Here is a 14784-nt window from a genome sequence, read left to right as displayed (position 1 = left end):
AACCGGTCCGGATTATTTTTAATCGAGGACAAGGGTCCATGCAATGGCATTTTCCTTGATAACAGACAGTATTAGAACATCTGTATATATAAAAATAACCCACAAATAACAAAAACAATTCAAATTATAAAATAAACACTTTCTAAATTCGCATTCTTGAGTTATTTTAGTTGACCAATAGAATACTATGTCTGTAGCCACGAACTTCGCATTGGTCAGCATCTGCGTAACCTTTTTCCTGTGATTGGTTGTGCACATGAAGCGCGATGTTTGAATTGGTTGAATCAGTAGTCGCGTTGAGGGAAGTGGCTGTGCGCGAAGGCTAACAAGGGGACATTGCCAGGTGGACTTCCATGACTGAATCGAGTAAGTTGTTTCGTTTTCAAAAGTTCGATTTTTTGGGGGGCGTTTTCGAGGATAAACTCACAGACGCCGCTCAAAACCGTTACATCCCCTTGACTGACGAGGTAAGTAATTCAGCTTTGACTTGATAAAGCAGCCTGAAGCGAAGGACCTTGGCTTTGCTAACTAACGTTAACAGTAACTGTCTACGGTAGCAGCTACTAGGATAGCTTGTTTTTGCTAATCCGCTAGCTAGACAAATAAAAAAAATGTAAAAAAACTTTCAACACATAGCTAAGTAGTTTAATTATTATTAAGAAACGACGAACTACCTAACGTTAACTATTAATGTTAGCCACCGGGGGACGTTAGCTAGCTAAACAAACCAGTTCGTCTGCTTGCGTGTACCTGCCAATAACAGACAGCCAATGGATCGCTTTATGTGGGTTCAAAAATCTTGGCAGCGTTTTCAGCTCTGCAGCAACAGTCCTGTAGCTACTTATATGTCTAAAAGTAATAATGCCGTCATTCCATCTTGGATTGAGGCATAAAAATAACGTTAACTGGCTCTACATAAGACGAGGTGGGACTTAGTTGGACATTAAACCACTTTTGAGATGGGAAAACAAACGGGGATAACAACCCTCTAGAATAAACACCCGTCTTGTCTTGACTTTTGGCCCTCAATTTATGTAAGGTCCCCTTCTAACAGATTGCCGTGTGTGTGTGTGTGTATATATATATGAAAGTGGACCCTTTGCACCAACTAACTAAGAGAACCTGTTGATGTTGATTTCACTTACCCTTGACACCTCTGTGATCCCAGAATCTTAATTGTCACTCAACAGGTTATGGCATTATCTATGGCGTCTCCGTGTGGAGTCCTGTCTAACGAGGAAGATGGCATGGCTGTGTTTGAATCCACGGCAGCTGACGTCGGAGGCCGACTGAACGGGGTCACTCTGCCTGAGCTCTCCATCATCTCCCCGGGGCTAGAACATCGGCCATCCATGAGAGAGGTGAGAGGCCTTAACGCTGAAGTAATAACATCGCGCTCAAAAGATATCCAAGGTTCCTTTTATTACAGGCCTACCGGTACATCAGCGAAAGTAACACGACATTGTGATGACTGCCTGTTTCTGACGACCGCTTTTGTCACTGACTCTTCTGCTACATTTGATACAGCTGTTTTATAAGTTAGTGAAGTTGGAGACTATTTGTGAGTGTTTTGAGTTTTCCCAGATTGTGTCCCTTTCTTTGCAAAAGGCTTTAGGGTAGACGCTGAACAGTTATTTATTGGGCGTGATGCCCTCCAACAACTTGTCACACAGCGACGAGAGAGACCATCTTTTCAAGATAAGAGCTTTATAACACACGAACACTGTAATCCTTTGTCCTCTGGTCAGAAGTTACACAAACTATTCGCTCAGAGCCATTCTGACCATCTATCTGACCTATCAATCTTGTATGTCTTTTTTTTTTCTTGTCATTTATTCATTCACAAACATTTTGCACCTCAAACACAGCTTTCCATTGATACTTTCTAAGTGTGTAGCTGATTTACACAAAAGGGGATCAGTGATAGGCCTATAGTATGAAAATGTTCAACGATACATACGACTCCATTGCTCAACACCAGAAGTACAGCACTGTCGCACATGTCTGTCCAATATTTAGAAAACGTTGGTGAAGCCTGGAGTGGCCAGACAAGGCAACGGTGATGAGGGGAGCACTGACAGAGTGAGGGTGTTTCTGCGTATCCGCCCTCTGACTGAGGGAGAGAAGGAAAGAGGAGAGGAACAGGTACGATCTGCACTGAATTCATGGCGTCTCGCTCCTTATGACATTCTCCACGTCAAGACGTGTCATTTTCCTTCCTCTCGTTTTCAGGGCTGTGTGTGTGTGCAAAACGAAGAGAGCCTGATGCTCAAAGCCCCCAAAGACTCCCAGAACATGAAGTGTGCCGAGAGGGGAGTCGCCCAGAGCGTGCACAGATTCAGCTTCTCGCGGGTAACAGATTCCCGTTCATAAACAACCTGCGAGATGAACGCCTTTACTGTGACGCACATAATACGCTGTAACATACACGTTCACCATGCTCACTGGCGTCTTTTCATATGTACCTCTGCAGATCTTTGGCCCGGAGACCACACAACAGGACTTCTATGAGAGCACAATGAAGGAGATGGTGAGAGACGTGCTTCGTGGAGAGAGCCGTCTCCTCTACACATACGGCGTCACCAACTCTGGCAAGACCTACACCGTCCAGGGTGAGATTGGATTGTTGATGTAACCACAGAAAGGCAAACGTTTCTACTGCAGTGTGTTTTATCTGTTTGGTAAGTGTGTGACCATATTAACAGTGGAGATCTCACCGAGCGCTGACGTGACCTTTTCCCCCTGTAGGAGTGGGTCGAGAGGCGGGCCTCCTTCCCAGGGCCCTGGTGTCTGTGTTCAGGAAGCTGCAGGGCCGCCTCTACGGGGCCATGGACCTCAAGCCTGTCCTCTACCAGGAGGTACGCCAGCTGGACGCCGGTGAGGTCCGGGCTGAGGAGATCCGCAGAGACTCTCTGCTCAAAGAGGTGAGGGAGACTGGGAGAACGGGTCAGGAAGTGAAGTGTGGATGCATTAGATGAGTGGTTCTTTTACGGCCAGGTTGCTGTAAGTCACTACCTCCTCCCCCCCCCGTGTCTATCACAGGAGGGTGGCATGACTTCTCGGATGCGTGACGGCACCAGTACCTGGGACAGCGGCATCGGTGGACTCTCCATAACCAGCCACATCGCCACCCAGCTAGAAGGTAATGTTCTGAATGTAACATTGCTCGGGTCTCTGACGCCCAGTGGACCCTAAAGCAGAGTCTAGAGTTAGGCCTATGTACACAGCTTTATTCAATTTATATAGGCATTGGAAATATGTAGTGTTTTCCTTTTTGTATAATCCTGGTGGTTGCCTATCCACTGCTAAACATGCCCTTGTCTCTCGCTCCCGGCAGACTCAGACAGTGTGTTTCTGGAGCCCGACAGCCTGTCCCACAGTGGAGGGGAGGACCTGGAGGAGGGAGTGCAGTTCTCTGTGTGGGTGGCCTTCTACGAGATCTACAACGAATTCCTGTACGACCTGCTGGAGGCTCCGCCCTCCATGCAGCCCAAGAAGAGGGCCACTCTGCGGCTGAGTGACGACAAGCAGGGCAACCCTTACGTGAAAGGTAACACACACACACTTACATTCAAAGAGAATGGTTTCTAATCGTGACTATATTATGCAGATCATCTTGGAGAGCTTTTCCTTGTAGTTTGTTCACATTACTGACAGTTTTGCTGCTGTTTGTGTTGTGCAGACCTCACCTGGGTGCAGGTCCGAAGTGCAGAGGAGGCTTGGAGAGTGCTCAGGGCTGGCCGGAGGAACCAGAGCTTTGCCAGCACTCACCTCAACCACAACTCCAGCCGCAGCCACAGCATCTTCTCCACCCGGATCCTGCATGTCCACCCAGAGGCTGACCAGGGCCAGGCCACACGTGTCAGCGAGTACGTCCCATCCAGGCTTCTCATTCTCCGGCCCACTGTCTTATCCTGAGTGTCTGTGGCCTGGCATTAGTAATAGTGATTCTGTCCCACTAGGCTGTCTGTCTGTGACCTGGCTGGCTCAGAGCGTTGTAAAGACCAGCGCAACGGGGAGCGGATGAAGGAGGCCAACAATATCAACACCTCCCTCCACACCCTGGGCCGCTGTATCGCTGCTCTGAGGCACAACCAGAACAACAAGTAGGCTACACACACACTGCCAGAACAACAGGAATTCATCAATCAGATGAAATTTAGAAAGCCCTTTTTACATCAGCAGATGTCACTAAGTGCTTATACAGAAACCCAGCCTAAAACCCCAAACAGCAAGCAATGCAGATGTAGAAGCACGGTGGCTAGGAAAAAACTCCCTAGAAAGGCAGGAACCTAGGAAGAAACCTAGAGAGGAAGCAGGCTCTGAGGAGTGGCCAGTCCTCTTCTGGCTGTGCCGGGTGGAGATTCTAACAGTACATTGCCATTAAGGCCCGATTGTTCTCCAAGATGTTCAAACGTTCATAGATGACCAGCAGGATCAAATACTAATCAGAGTGGTTGTAGAGGGTGCAACAGGTCAGTACATCAGGAGTAAATGTCACTTGGCTTTTCATAGCCGGGCATTCAGATGTCGAAACAACAGCAGGTGTGGTAGAGAGTTAGTTGAAAACAGCAGGTCTGGGACAAGGTAGCACGTCTGGTGAACCGGTCAGGGTTCCATAGCCGCAGGCAGAACAGTTGAAACTGGAGCAGCAGCACAACCAAGTCGACTCGGGACAGCAAGGAGTCATCAGGCCAGGTCGTCCTGAGGCATGGTCCTAGGGCGCGACAGCCCCATGGAGAGAATTAGATTAGAGGGAGCATACTTACATTTACAAAGGACACCGGATAAGACAGGAGAATTACACCAGATATAACAGACTGACCCTAGCCCCCGGCACATCGACTGTTGCTTCATAGATACTGGAGGGGGGGGGGGGTATAAAATGTGCTGTCCAGATGGTCTCTTGATGAACCCATTCTCCTGTCCCTACAGGCCACGAGCCCCTCAGGTGGTGCCGTTCAGAGACTGTAAACTGACCCGAGTCCTCCAGGGCTTCTTCTGCGGCCGCGGGCGCTCCAGTATGGTGGTCAACATCAACCCCTGTGCTTCGACCTACGACGAGACCCTCCAGGCCCTCAAGTTCTCTGCCATCGCCACACAGGTACAAACCCATCTCACCATGCCTTACTTTGCAGTTACACAGCCCTGGCATCAGAGGGAGCTGGCCAGTGGGTGTACTGACGTTTGCAGGGTTCGTGTTTTAATGCAGGAGTTAGCATTTTTCACACAGGAAAGGTAAAACAGCAAAAGAATATCTTGCTGCGTTTTGTAAACGCAGATCTAAAATGCTTCTTATTGTAAATTCTGCTCGGCTTCAGTCGGGTCGGCTCCAAATCATGAATGGAAAAGGACTAATTTTGTGCTTCAGTGGCACCTCTCCTCTTGGATAAAATATCTTTGTTTTTGTCATTGGATCACCAGACAGCGCTCTGACTGATGTGTAGGCTACTTTTCTCCGGTACCTCCCTCCAGTGTAGGTTTTCTACAGCAGCAAGATTAACTTCAATCAAAAATGTGGAAATGTAGCCATGATAAGCATTAGAAATGATGACCATGCTTGGTTTTTGCAAAAAAATACCCTGCATTTTCATTGTAATCTAATTTACTTGTGTGGCTGCTAGTCAAATAGTGTTGCACTTCTTTCATCTGATAAACGATTTCGTGCCGAATGTGTTACACTAATATATTTGGTGTGAAGGAAAAACTATAGTTGCACACCCCTCATCTCTCTCCTGAAAAAAAATTACTCAATTTAAAACGCAGGTGAAATGGTTTAAAGCGCAGATTGTTTTGATCTGGGTCGGTGTGGTCTGTCCTCTCTCAGCTTGTCCATGGGCCGTCCACTAAGACCCGGGTGGCCTACATCCTGTCCCTGCTGCGGGAGCCCCAGCCTCACTCCAATGACAGCACTCTGGAGGAAGACGAGGACAGTGATGGTGAAGAGGGGGACATCACCATGTTCGATTCAGATGTATGTCCCCCCCCCCCCCCCCCCCCCCTTGTGAAGAACCGGTCAACTGGTTTGCATGTGGAGACCTGTAGCTCAACCAGTGTGCATGACTGAATCACCTCTGTGCTGTGTTCAGGCTCTGCTGCGGGCCATCGAGGTGCTGAAGAGGGAGGTGCAGCGGCAGCGGGAGGAGAAGGAGGTGCTGGAGGCCAACATCAGGGAGCAGGTGTTCTCTGAGATGATGGAGGTGATCTCTGGTATGGAGAAGGACTTCAGCCAGACCCTAGAGACAGAGAGGGCTCTGTTGGAGGAGAGGTTTGAGGACAAGATCAACAACCTTCAGAAAAGCCTCAAGAGATACTACAACCAGGAAATCGAGGTGAGGGGGATAGGACAGTCTTTCGGTGATGAGTTATCAGCTATTTCAGTTGGTTTAAAATGGTGCTACGGAAGGTTGATTCTTTTCCACATTCCCACCCATCCCAGGAGCGTGATGAACAGATAGTGGCTCTGACTGCTGCCATGGAGAAGAGAGGGGTAGCCCTAGCAGAGCCAGCCCCCCTTCCCCTCTTCCCACCCATGGCCCTGGGAGGAGTCTCGGAGGGGCTCGCCCCCCGTCGCTCCCAGCGCCTGGCCTCCACAACCACAGGAGAGCTGAGCAGAGTGCGGGCTGAGCTGGACCAGTGTCGCGCTGAGCTGCTGGAGAAAAAACAAGGTTAGGAGAGTGGGAGGGACAGGATGATGAGTGTGGGAACAAGAGGGAAGTCTAAACCGTTGACGTGTTGATTGGAGCTGGATCTTTCTAACTAGTATTGTCTTTTTGTCTCCCAGAGCTGAGGTGTATCCAGGGGCAGCGCACACCACCAGAGGCCTCAGACGCCCTGACCAACACCGCCAACCGCAAGCTGGTGGAGGGCCAAAAGGTCAGTACTCCAGCCCAGAGGCCTGGTCTTCTCTCACACGTTCTGTATGAAACACTATAACCTGGTACGGTTACTGGGGTTGGAACATGTTTGTGCCTCTCCTGCAGAACCTGCGTCGGTTGCGTCTGGACCTGCAGAAGCTGGGTTTGAACCTGCAGACTGGAGAGAGGGCATGCTGCCGCAACACAGACGGGGAGAGGCTGCGCCATGCGCTCGCAGCTGCAGACGGCACATTGGCCAAACAGGTACACGTCTATTCTAGAATAGAATTCTCCCTCGAGCCAGGGTGGGACTTTGTTGCTCGGCATTTAGGGAACTAGGGTTGGGCATGGCTGCTGCTAGTTTGTGTCTTTGCGTCGGACGTTTCTGCTACTCTGAAAAGGAATGTATTCAGGTGGGAGACAGCATTCGTTTCCCCTACCATTTTCTATGATTTCCCACAGTGTGAAGAGATGTTTCAATCTGTAGACGCTTCCCTAGACCAATACGTTTTCATTGTTTCTCCCCCTCTTCTTCTTCCCTCTGACTGTTACTCAACCCACTGTCAGGTTTAACACTAAAGAAGACTAACACAACTGCACCAGGTGGCGTTTCTCCTTCCACTCACCCGTCCCAGCATCCTCTCTAACCCTGTCCCTCCCTCAGGACCAGACCTTGGTGGAGCTGCAGAACGGCCTGCTGCTGGTCAAGGCTGACCTGAGGAGGAAGGCAGAGTGCCTGGCCCAGATGCAGATGCCCCCCTCCGCTACACCTGGCTCCTGTAAGAAGAGGGGCTGTGGGGCAGGGGCAGCAGCAGGCAACACTGACAACCAGCCCCCAGAGAAAAGACCCTTCTTCCGCTCCTTTTTCCCACAACGCACCCCGTCACGAAACAAACAGGGACGCCGTGAGGATCAAACCACACTCTACTCACGGACTCCTCCCTCTAGTCCCTGCCCCTCTGGCAGGTACAGGGTCACAAAGTGCTAACTTAAGAGCTGAAAATCAGGAGTCTGTATTTATATTCTTATACCATTATGCAAACCAAATTGTAAATGTATACTTGTAATGGCATGTTTCAAATATGTCACTTTATTTTATTCCAAATGTTACTGTATATACACACACTAAGGTGTCTTGCTGTAGAGCAGTGCTTCAACTCTCCTCGTGGACCCCTAGAAGGTTCAAATTTTTGTTTTAATCCTAAACTAGCACACCTGATTCAAGTGTCTTAATGATTAGTTGACCAGTGGAATCAGGTGTGCCAACTCTGGAATAGTTCATATACATGGAACAGCTGGAGGTCCCCGAGGAGAGGTTGTAGAGGACTTCAAATATCTTGTTTGAGTATTAAACACATTTATGACCTGAATCAGTAATGTTTGTCAAAATGCAGGATAACATTGTAGTTGACGCACACTACTGGTCTTTTTGCACGTTACACAATTTTAAATGTCTTAATACAGCTCGTCTTTATATCCCCAACAAAATAAGTTGTTGACTGGTGCAGTAGTATAAGTAGATTGTTCCTCAATCTTGGGAAGAAATGAATTTATTCTCCACGCCGTTTCCACTGACACTTCAGACCGTTCATTAGTTCATCGCATTTTCATATTCAAAAGTCAAGTGGCGACTCCTGCACCTCACTACGTAAACTTACACATATTTACATTCATTTAGAGACAAAAGGGGTAGTCCTTTACAAACAATCTCTTCCATGACAATGCCGAGGTGAGGTTGTCCCATTATGGAGTCAGTGAAGCAGGGCTTATTGCTAGCCACTGGGGTAGAGAAGGTATCTTGTCAGGGGGTGAAGGAGGACAAGTCGAGGGGGGACACCCTCCTGATGGGAGTGTTGTTGGAGGAGAGCGGTCCAAACAGGTCTGTGGTTGAGGACTCCGTCTGGTCTCTGACCTGGGAGATCTGTCGGAGCAGGGCCTTGCCTTCCTCACGAGCCTGGTGAAAGAACGCACCGCACCTCAGACAATATTGACACGTTACCTATACAGGACAAGCAGTCCGCGTGTATCTAATTATATCAAATACTTTACAGGTAGCGAACACTACCGGCTCAATTTGAAGAGTGAGGTTGTACAGGGAGCGCTTACGTCATTGTAGTCACAGCAGCGTTGTGCACATAGTGAGGCCTCGTCGTAGAGCTTGTTTTTGAAGTAGTACTGGCCCAGGTAACGCAGGGCCGTGCTCACCTCCGCATGCTCCAGCTGCTCCTGTTGGCACAAACTTCTTTCACTCCAACTGTGCAAACACAGGGGGGGCCTTGCCATAGAGACTGACTATGGTCAAAGCATACCTATATACAGTCAAGTCCATAATTATTGGCACCCTTGATAAAGATGAGCAAAACATGATTGATTTTATTAAACAAGTAATCTCTAAAAGGGTGGCATTGTTAAGGTCAACGGCATCATGAACTCTACCAAGTATCAGGACATTTTAGACAAAAACTTGGTTGCCTCTGCCAGGAGGCTGACACTTGTCCGCAAGTGGATCTTCCAGCAAGACTACTCAAAATCGACATTTTGCAATTGCCATCTCTGGACTTTGAAGCCCATTGAAAACCTGTGGTTTGAATCGAAGAGGGCAGTCTGTAAAACAGACAAAGGACATCAAGGATCTGGAAAGATTCTGTATGGAGGAATGGTCTAAGATCCCTCCCAAAGTGTCCTCCAATCTCAAAACATTATAGAAAAAGGAAATCCCAAAAATATTCCTTACCCAAGGACATTTAAACTGGTGACTATCCGGGAGAACAAAGGTGCACTCAGTTGCTGCGTAAATTTGACAGATTTATTGGACGGGACATGTAAAAAAACCAACAAAAAATAAATAAATTGGCTTACGTTTTGGCATGAATTGCCTTCATCGGAGCTTTAAGTAGGAAAAAGGAAGCACCTACAGTACATTCCCTCACGAGGGACTGTCCCCCTCATGTCAATACAGTCAGTAGTAGCAACTACACAGGTTATTCAAGCAAAAGTATGACCATCATTCAAGATTCCTACACATACATTCCACTTGAATAGCAAAAAAGACAGAAATAAACCAAGTAATTACAAAAAAAGATGAGAGCTGTTCATTCAGACACTTTGGCTCAACACAATCAAAGCAGTCGATCCAAAGTGCCTCTCTGAAACAACTCTCAATTCACCAGAATTTCAAAGTTGAGGCTGAGGCATGATTAGCATTAACGTAATGCCACACGATCACATGGTCCATATTTTTGTGCGGATAGCTGTTGTCTTCAGCTATTGCTAATTTGGTTAGGAAATCAAGTCAGGGTCTCAATTTACTGTTGTGAGTTGGCATAGTAGAATATTCCTTTAAAAACGGCAACATTCTCTACAACCATGGCAAAATGTGTAGAACTGCACAAAATGAAATCTTCGCAGCCCCTCATGAGGAGTTCAGATTTTCTATGGCCCCCACCCCCATCAAAGTTGCCCATCCCTATACTGAAAACAGGGTGCCAATAATGTTGACCCCCCCCCCAATCTTTGAGATTTGTTTTATTACCTGTTAAACAAAATCTCTTTCTCTGAGCAATTGTATTACTATAATATTATATAATTTCAGGGAAAAGATCTGTATAAAATTTTGCTCAGTATTTGTATTTATTTCATACAGTTTTTTTTCTCCTCATCTCTATCAAGGATGTCAGCAATTTTGGACCTGACTGTCTACACACACAAACACAGGCCAGTTGCTCACCCCACAAGAGAAGATGTCTTGGATGTAGATGATGTAACACTGGGCCGCGTCGTCAGATTCGTTAAGCTGCTCGTGAAGTCTGTCAACAAAAAAATGTTAGGGAATGTTAGGTCGGGATTCAACCCGATCAGCAGTAGATCCACGTTATAGTCCGGCTTGACATTTAAAAAGTCATTTCTGATTGAGCCACCATATGCAGCGTTCACAGTGAACGCGGTCTCCGCAAACACAGAATCATTACCTTTAACAAAAAGACCAAGCACAACTGGATTGAATCCCGGCACCAAGTCTCAAAAACACATCATTAAGCGGGTACATGCTAAGATCTCCTTACTTTGCCAGCTTCAGTAGGGCCATCCTCTCCACGTCCCCCACAGAGTACGCCCTCCAGTAACACTGGCCAAAAAGGAAGAAGAGAACTCCATGACAATTTACAGGAATGACAAAAATATAACATTGAAATATACAGGAAAAGGAAGACTAGTGACGGAGATACAACGGGTGCTGTTGCTAACCTTCTTGGCCTCGACGTGCTGTGAGAGTTTCTCGTAGCTCTCTCCCAGAGCAACCAGCATACGAGAGTCATTGGGCCTGAGGAGGGCCACAGCGACACGTCATTCACACTACAGTATTTGACCATTTGGTAATACACTTAACTACACGATAAGAAGCACCAACAAGAAAAACCCTCTCCCTTGTTTTTTTTGTTTGTTTTTTACACAAATGCACACCTGAGCTGGTGGGCCTTTCGATAGTAGTACAGGCAGTAGAATGGCATCTTGAGGATCTCATAAGTCTGTCCCAGGCCATACCAGGCACGGTAGTCTCGCTTGTTCACTTCTATAGCGTGCCTGAACAAAGAAAACATACGCAGAACTATTAAAAACCATGGGGGATGAATTCCCCCGGGACCCATAGGATGAGCCATGCCATAGTGGACTGTCAGTCTGACCTGTAGGCCTGGATGGCAGCAGAGGTGTTCTTCATCTCCATGTACTCGTGGCCCATCAGAGTCCAGGCCCCCAGGCAGCGAGGGTTCAGCTTCAGAGCTCTCTGGAAGTACAGCGCTGCCTTTTCGTGCTGCGACCGCAGGCTGTAGTAGTTCCCTACACACAGGACAGACAGCACTTGAGAGCTGGTTAGAGACAACACTTGCACTCTTAAGACTGTTGGAAGGTCTAGTTTCAGTCACATTGTTTGGTCTGGGTCTTGCACCGAACGGAGTAAGAGTTTTGATATGGGTTTATGTCTGGAGTTGAGGTGTGGCTTTCAGTCCGCTGTGTGCTGGCGGGACCCTTACCGATGACACAGCAGGTCTCTACCCTGTACTTGTCTATCTCCACCAGGTTGTGTGCCAGGTAGCTGAGCTCTGGCTTCATGCTCTGTGGAAACAACAGACAGGTTAATAAAGACGGAGAGACTTCCAGATGGAGACAGGCATTACTGTGGTGCAGCAGTGGGGTCTCACCCTGACATAGAGCAGGTTGGAGAACGTGTCCATGTTCTCAATGCGAAAGGGATCCTGCTCTCGCAACTCATTGAACAGAGCCAGAGCCTGGTCAATATCTAATGACAAAGAAAAGCGCAGACTTGAAAATTGATAAAATACTTCTTAACTGCTTGAAAAGGTTAATAATATATTTTTTCATATTGCTAATTTAAATTGATAAAGCAAAAGCATGAAATAAACCCACCTCTGATGTTGTGGTAGGCCACAGCGATCTGTGACATGATATACGTGCTCTTGGAGAAGCCTGCCTCTATCAGGCTCTGGTATTTCTGCAGCGCCTCTTTGATCATCTGCAGCTCTGTGTACATGTGGGCCATGAAGAAGTCTCTGATCCAACAGTCTGGCAGAGACAGGGACTTCAGCTGACGAAATGGGAGAGGAGGCACAAGTATATCAGTGGAATATTCCCCGGAAGCTCATGGACATGTTTTGTAGTCTAGTAGATCTGGGAACTATTGTAGTGGGTACAAAAGAGAATCTGTTTAAGTTGTGAGTACGTGCGCATTACCATTTCAATGTTGGTGATGAGATTACAGAGCTCCAACCATGCTCCCCAGTGTAGAGGTAAGGCATGGGTCGCCTCCACAAACACATCCACCGCCTCCTTCAGCAGATCCAGCTTCCGCAGCACCACCCCATACCTGTAAACACGCAAAGACATCACAGGTTTAAGAGGTTAAAGACTGACTAGACGTGTGTCAGGCGCGTCCAAGTTCACTGAGTGGGTGTGTGCGATATTGTGGGAGGGGCTTACAGGTACAGAGCGAATCCGTCCAGCTCTCCAGCACTGTGTTTCTTACTCAGCTCCACCCTCAGCTCCCGCAGAGCCTCGTTCCGCACCTGACCTTTCTCCAGAGGCCCTGCAGTCAATCACAGACCAAAACGAATAGAACCAATCAAGACATTGAACTCTGTCAGAGACAAAGCTTTGATCGAGGCAGCAGAGAAAGCTTAGCTCCTCACCCAGGCTGTCCACTGTCTCATCATCTTTTTTCTTTTCCCCAGACTGGAAAACAAAGGAAAAATACGAGCCTGTCAGAATTGCTAGGCTACACACAGGATGGCCATCATGGAGGAGTTGCAAGGATTCAGGCAAAAATCTCTATTCTCATTTTTAAAAAGTAGATTTCTAGAGGCGATGTTACTGTGAACGCTGAAACCTCATCTCACCAGATAGCGGGAGTACATGTACAGAAAGTATGCTTTCTGGCTGCAGCAGCCCCGAAGGAAGTAGGCAGCTCGGTCATACTCTTTCAGGTCAAAGTAGGACTTGGCCAGGCCGAGAGCATCCAGGTCCTGAGCATCCTCCTAAAACCAGGAGGTCAGACAGAGTAAAGAGAGACAGTAACAAACATTCAAATGACCTCCAATTCAACGGCGATCAATTCAAAAAGATCAGCAGCTCGTTCATGCATTTGTGAGGACAATATTATCGTGAACTAGCCATTACTGGACACAAACCTCGGTAAAAAATGTGGGTGGGGGTAGTTCATTCTTGGGCAGGGGGTCCAGGGCAAATGCCAACTCTGATGCCCTGAAATAATGTCACACAAACATCGGTGATATCACTAACGTGGTTAATTCTGTGTGTTATCTACTTCAATATGAAAATATGAAGGCTTCATGTCTGACTCTGAACAAAATAGATTTGACTAAACTTGCACGCTATCATTAGCTAGCTCGTCAGCCAAAAGGATCCGACTATTTCCCCTTCTCTTTTTTAGTCGGAATGGTGCTATGCCGGAATGTGGACAGCCAGAGCCCGGAGTGGTATATGGCTGGGAAAACGTACTTCCAGGGATGGAATGTCGTTATACTCATCCCGAAATGATTAAAAGTTAATTGAGAAGACTGAAATACGGGTAGTTTTTAATTAAACTGCCGTTTTCACCAGCATGCTAGGGTAGCTAATGCTATAGCAGCCCATTGGATTCTATGAAAATGCGACGCGTAGTGTTGGAGTGAGTAGCTACCAGAAGTGTTGTTAAATCCACTGGGGTTCGTAGCATTAACTAGCCTAGTATACTAAAGAAAACGGCAGTTTAATTAAAAACTAGCAGTATTTCAATATTCTCGATTCCCCTTTCATCATTTCAAGATGATTAGGAGTACAACAACATATTCCTTCCCTGGATTGAGGTACGTTTTCACAGCCATATACAGCTCTGGCTGTCCACATTCAGACAGCACCGTTCAAATTAATTAAGACAAGCGATAAATTAACGAGAATGTTGGATCTTTTTGGCTAGCTGGCTAACTGTGAGATCACCAAATCTAGCTATTCTATACTGAAAGGAACCGTGATCACAATAGCATCGAGAAGAGCGCTACTTACCATTTCACGCTATGTACAAGTCCTCTTTCTTTACAAAGCGATATTACAGATATGAGTTGTTTTTTTATTTGAACTAAATCACCAAACTCACTACACAAGGCCGCCATTTTTCAGACCATGATTGGTACGTCATGAAAACACAAGTTGCGATTGGACAGCATTTTGACCAATCAAATTTTAGCTCTAGATTTTCTGCTTTTTAGCGGAAGTGATTCATTACATAGTTTTTATTTTTAACAATGTAAAACAGTTTTTGAAATTTGTGGAAGTATTTTAAGAATAGGCTACCTAAATAATAAGATGGAAATCAACTACAATGCAGTTCAGAATTTATCCAGGGGGTGGCAGCATATAC

At 46.9% G+C, this 14784-nt stretch overlaps 2 protein-coding genes across 4 annotated transcripts; one reads left to right on the top strand and one right to left on the bottom strand.

The window, feature by feature from the left end:
- Positions 1 to 268: 268 nt before the first annotated feature.
- LOC115154815 (kinesin-like protein KIF20A) lies at positions 269 to 8227 on the top strand. 3 transcript variants are annotated; one of them, XM_029701422.1, is made up of 17 exons: positions 269 to 366; positions 1191 to 1361; positions 2020 to 2145; positions 2233 to 2352; positions 2474 to 2612; positions 2749 to 2924; positions 3043 to 3142; positions 3338 to 3550; positions 3683 to 3869; positions 3963 to 4106; positions 4936 to 5104; positions 5828 to 5974; positions 6090 to 6332; positions 6440 to 6668; positions 6785 to 6876; positions 6984 to 7121; positions 7522 to 8227. In XM_029701422.1, exons 2-17 carry the CDS (start codon positions 1194 to 1196, stop codon positions 7843 to 7845), a joined length of 2715 nt encoding a protein of 904 aa, XP_029557282.1. In that variant the 5' UTR covers positions 269 to 366; positions 1191 to 1193; the 3' UTR covers positions 7846 to 8227. The 3 variants fall into 3 exon arrangements, with proteins under 3 accessions (XP_029557282.1, XP_029557281.1, XP_029557283.1); XM_029701421.1 differs by having other exon boundaries at positions 269 to 467; XM_029701423.1 differs by having other exon boundaries at positions 269 to 467; positions 7425 to 7628.
- Positions 8228 to 8374: 147 nt separating this feature from the next.
- LOC115154817 (cell division cycle protein 23 homolog) lies at positions 8375 to 14567 on the bottom strand. The gene is made up of 16 exons (XM_029701431.1): positions 14430 to 14567; positions 13556 to 13628; positions 13265 to 13402; positions 13058 to 13100; positions 12849 to 12954; positions 12603 to 12735; positions 12279 to 12456; positions 12053 to 12150; positions 11885 to 11966; positions 11537 to 11690; positions 11316 to 11435; positions 11100 to 11175; positions 10919 to 10980; positions 10585 to 10663; positions 8964 to 9083; positions 8375 to 8811 (listed from the first exon to the last, which is right to left on the bottom strand). The coding sequence occupies exons 1-16, from the start codon at positions 14534 to 14536 to the stop codon at positions 8659 to 8661; spliced, it is 1722 nt and encodes a 573-aa protein (XP_029557291.1). The 5' UTR covers positions 14537 to 14567; the 3' UTR covers positions 8375 to 8658.
- Between the last annotated feature and the right edge of the window lie 217 nt (positions 14568 to 14784).

This window comes from Salmo trutta, chromosome 19 (assembly GCF_901001165.1).
Source record: "Salmo trutta chromosome 19, fSalTru1.1, whole genome shotgun sequence".
NCBI classification, from domain to species: domain Eukaryota; kingdom Metazoa; phylum Chordata; class Actinopteri; order Salmoniformes; family Salmonidae; genus Salmo; species Salmo trutta.
The sequence above is the reverse complement of the archived record's forward strand: the minus strand, read 5'-3'. Positions and strand labels throughout refer to the sequence as shown.

Excerpts from the sequence above, each read along its gene's own strand:
- LOC115154815 (XM_029701421.1), top strand. The coding sequence starts at position 354 with ATGACTGAATCGAGTAAGTTGTTTCGTTTTCAAAAGTTCGATTTTTTG. Across the intron at positions 2,353-2,473 it reads ACAGATTCAGCTTCTCGCGG|ATCTTTGGCCCGGAGACCAC; the intron begins GTAACAGATTCC and ends GTACCTCTGCAG. Across the intron at positions 7,122-7,521 it reads ACGGCACATTGGCCAAACAG|GACCAGACCTTGGTGGAGCT; the intron begins GTACACGTCTAT and ends TCCCTCCCTCAG.
- LOC115154817 (XM_029701431.1), bottom strand. The coding sequence starts at position 14,536 with ATGGCGGCCTTGTGTAGTGAGTTTGGTGATTTAGTTCAAATAAAAAAA. Across the intron at positions 11,436-11,536 it reads GCTGCCATCCAGGCCTACAG|GCACGCTATAGAAGTGAACA; the intron begins GTCAGACTGACA and ends TTCTTTGTTCAG. Across the intron at positions 8,812-8,963 it reads GCTGCTGTGACTACAATGAC|GCTCGTGAGGAAGGCAAGGC; the intron begins GTAAGCGCTCCC and ends TTCTTTCACCAG.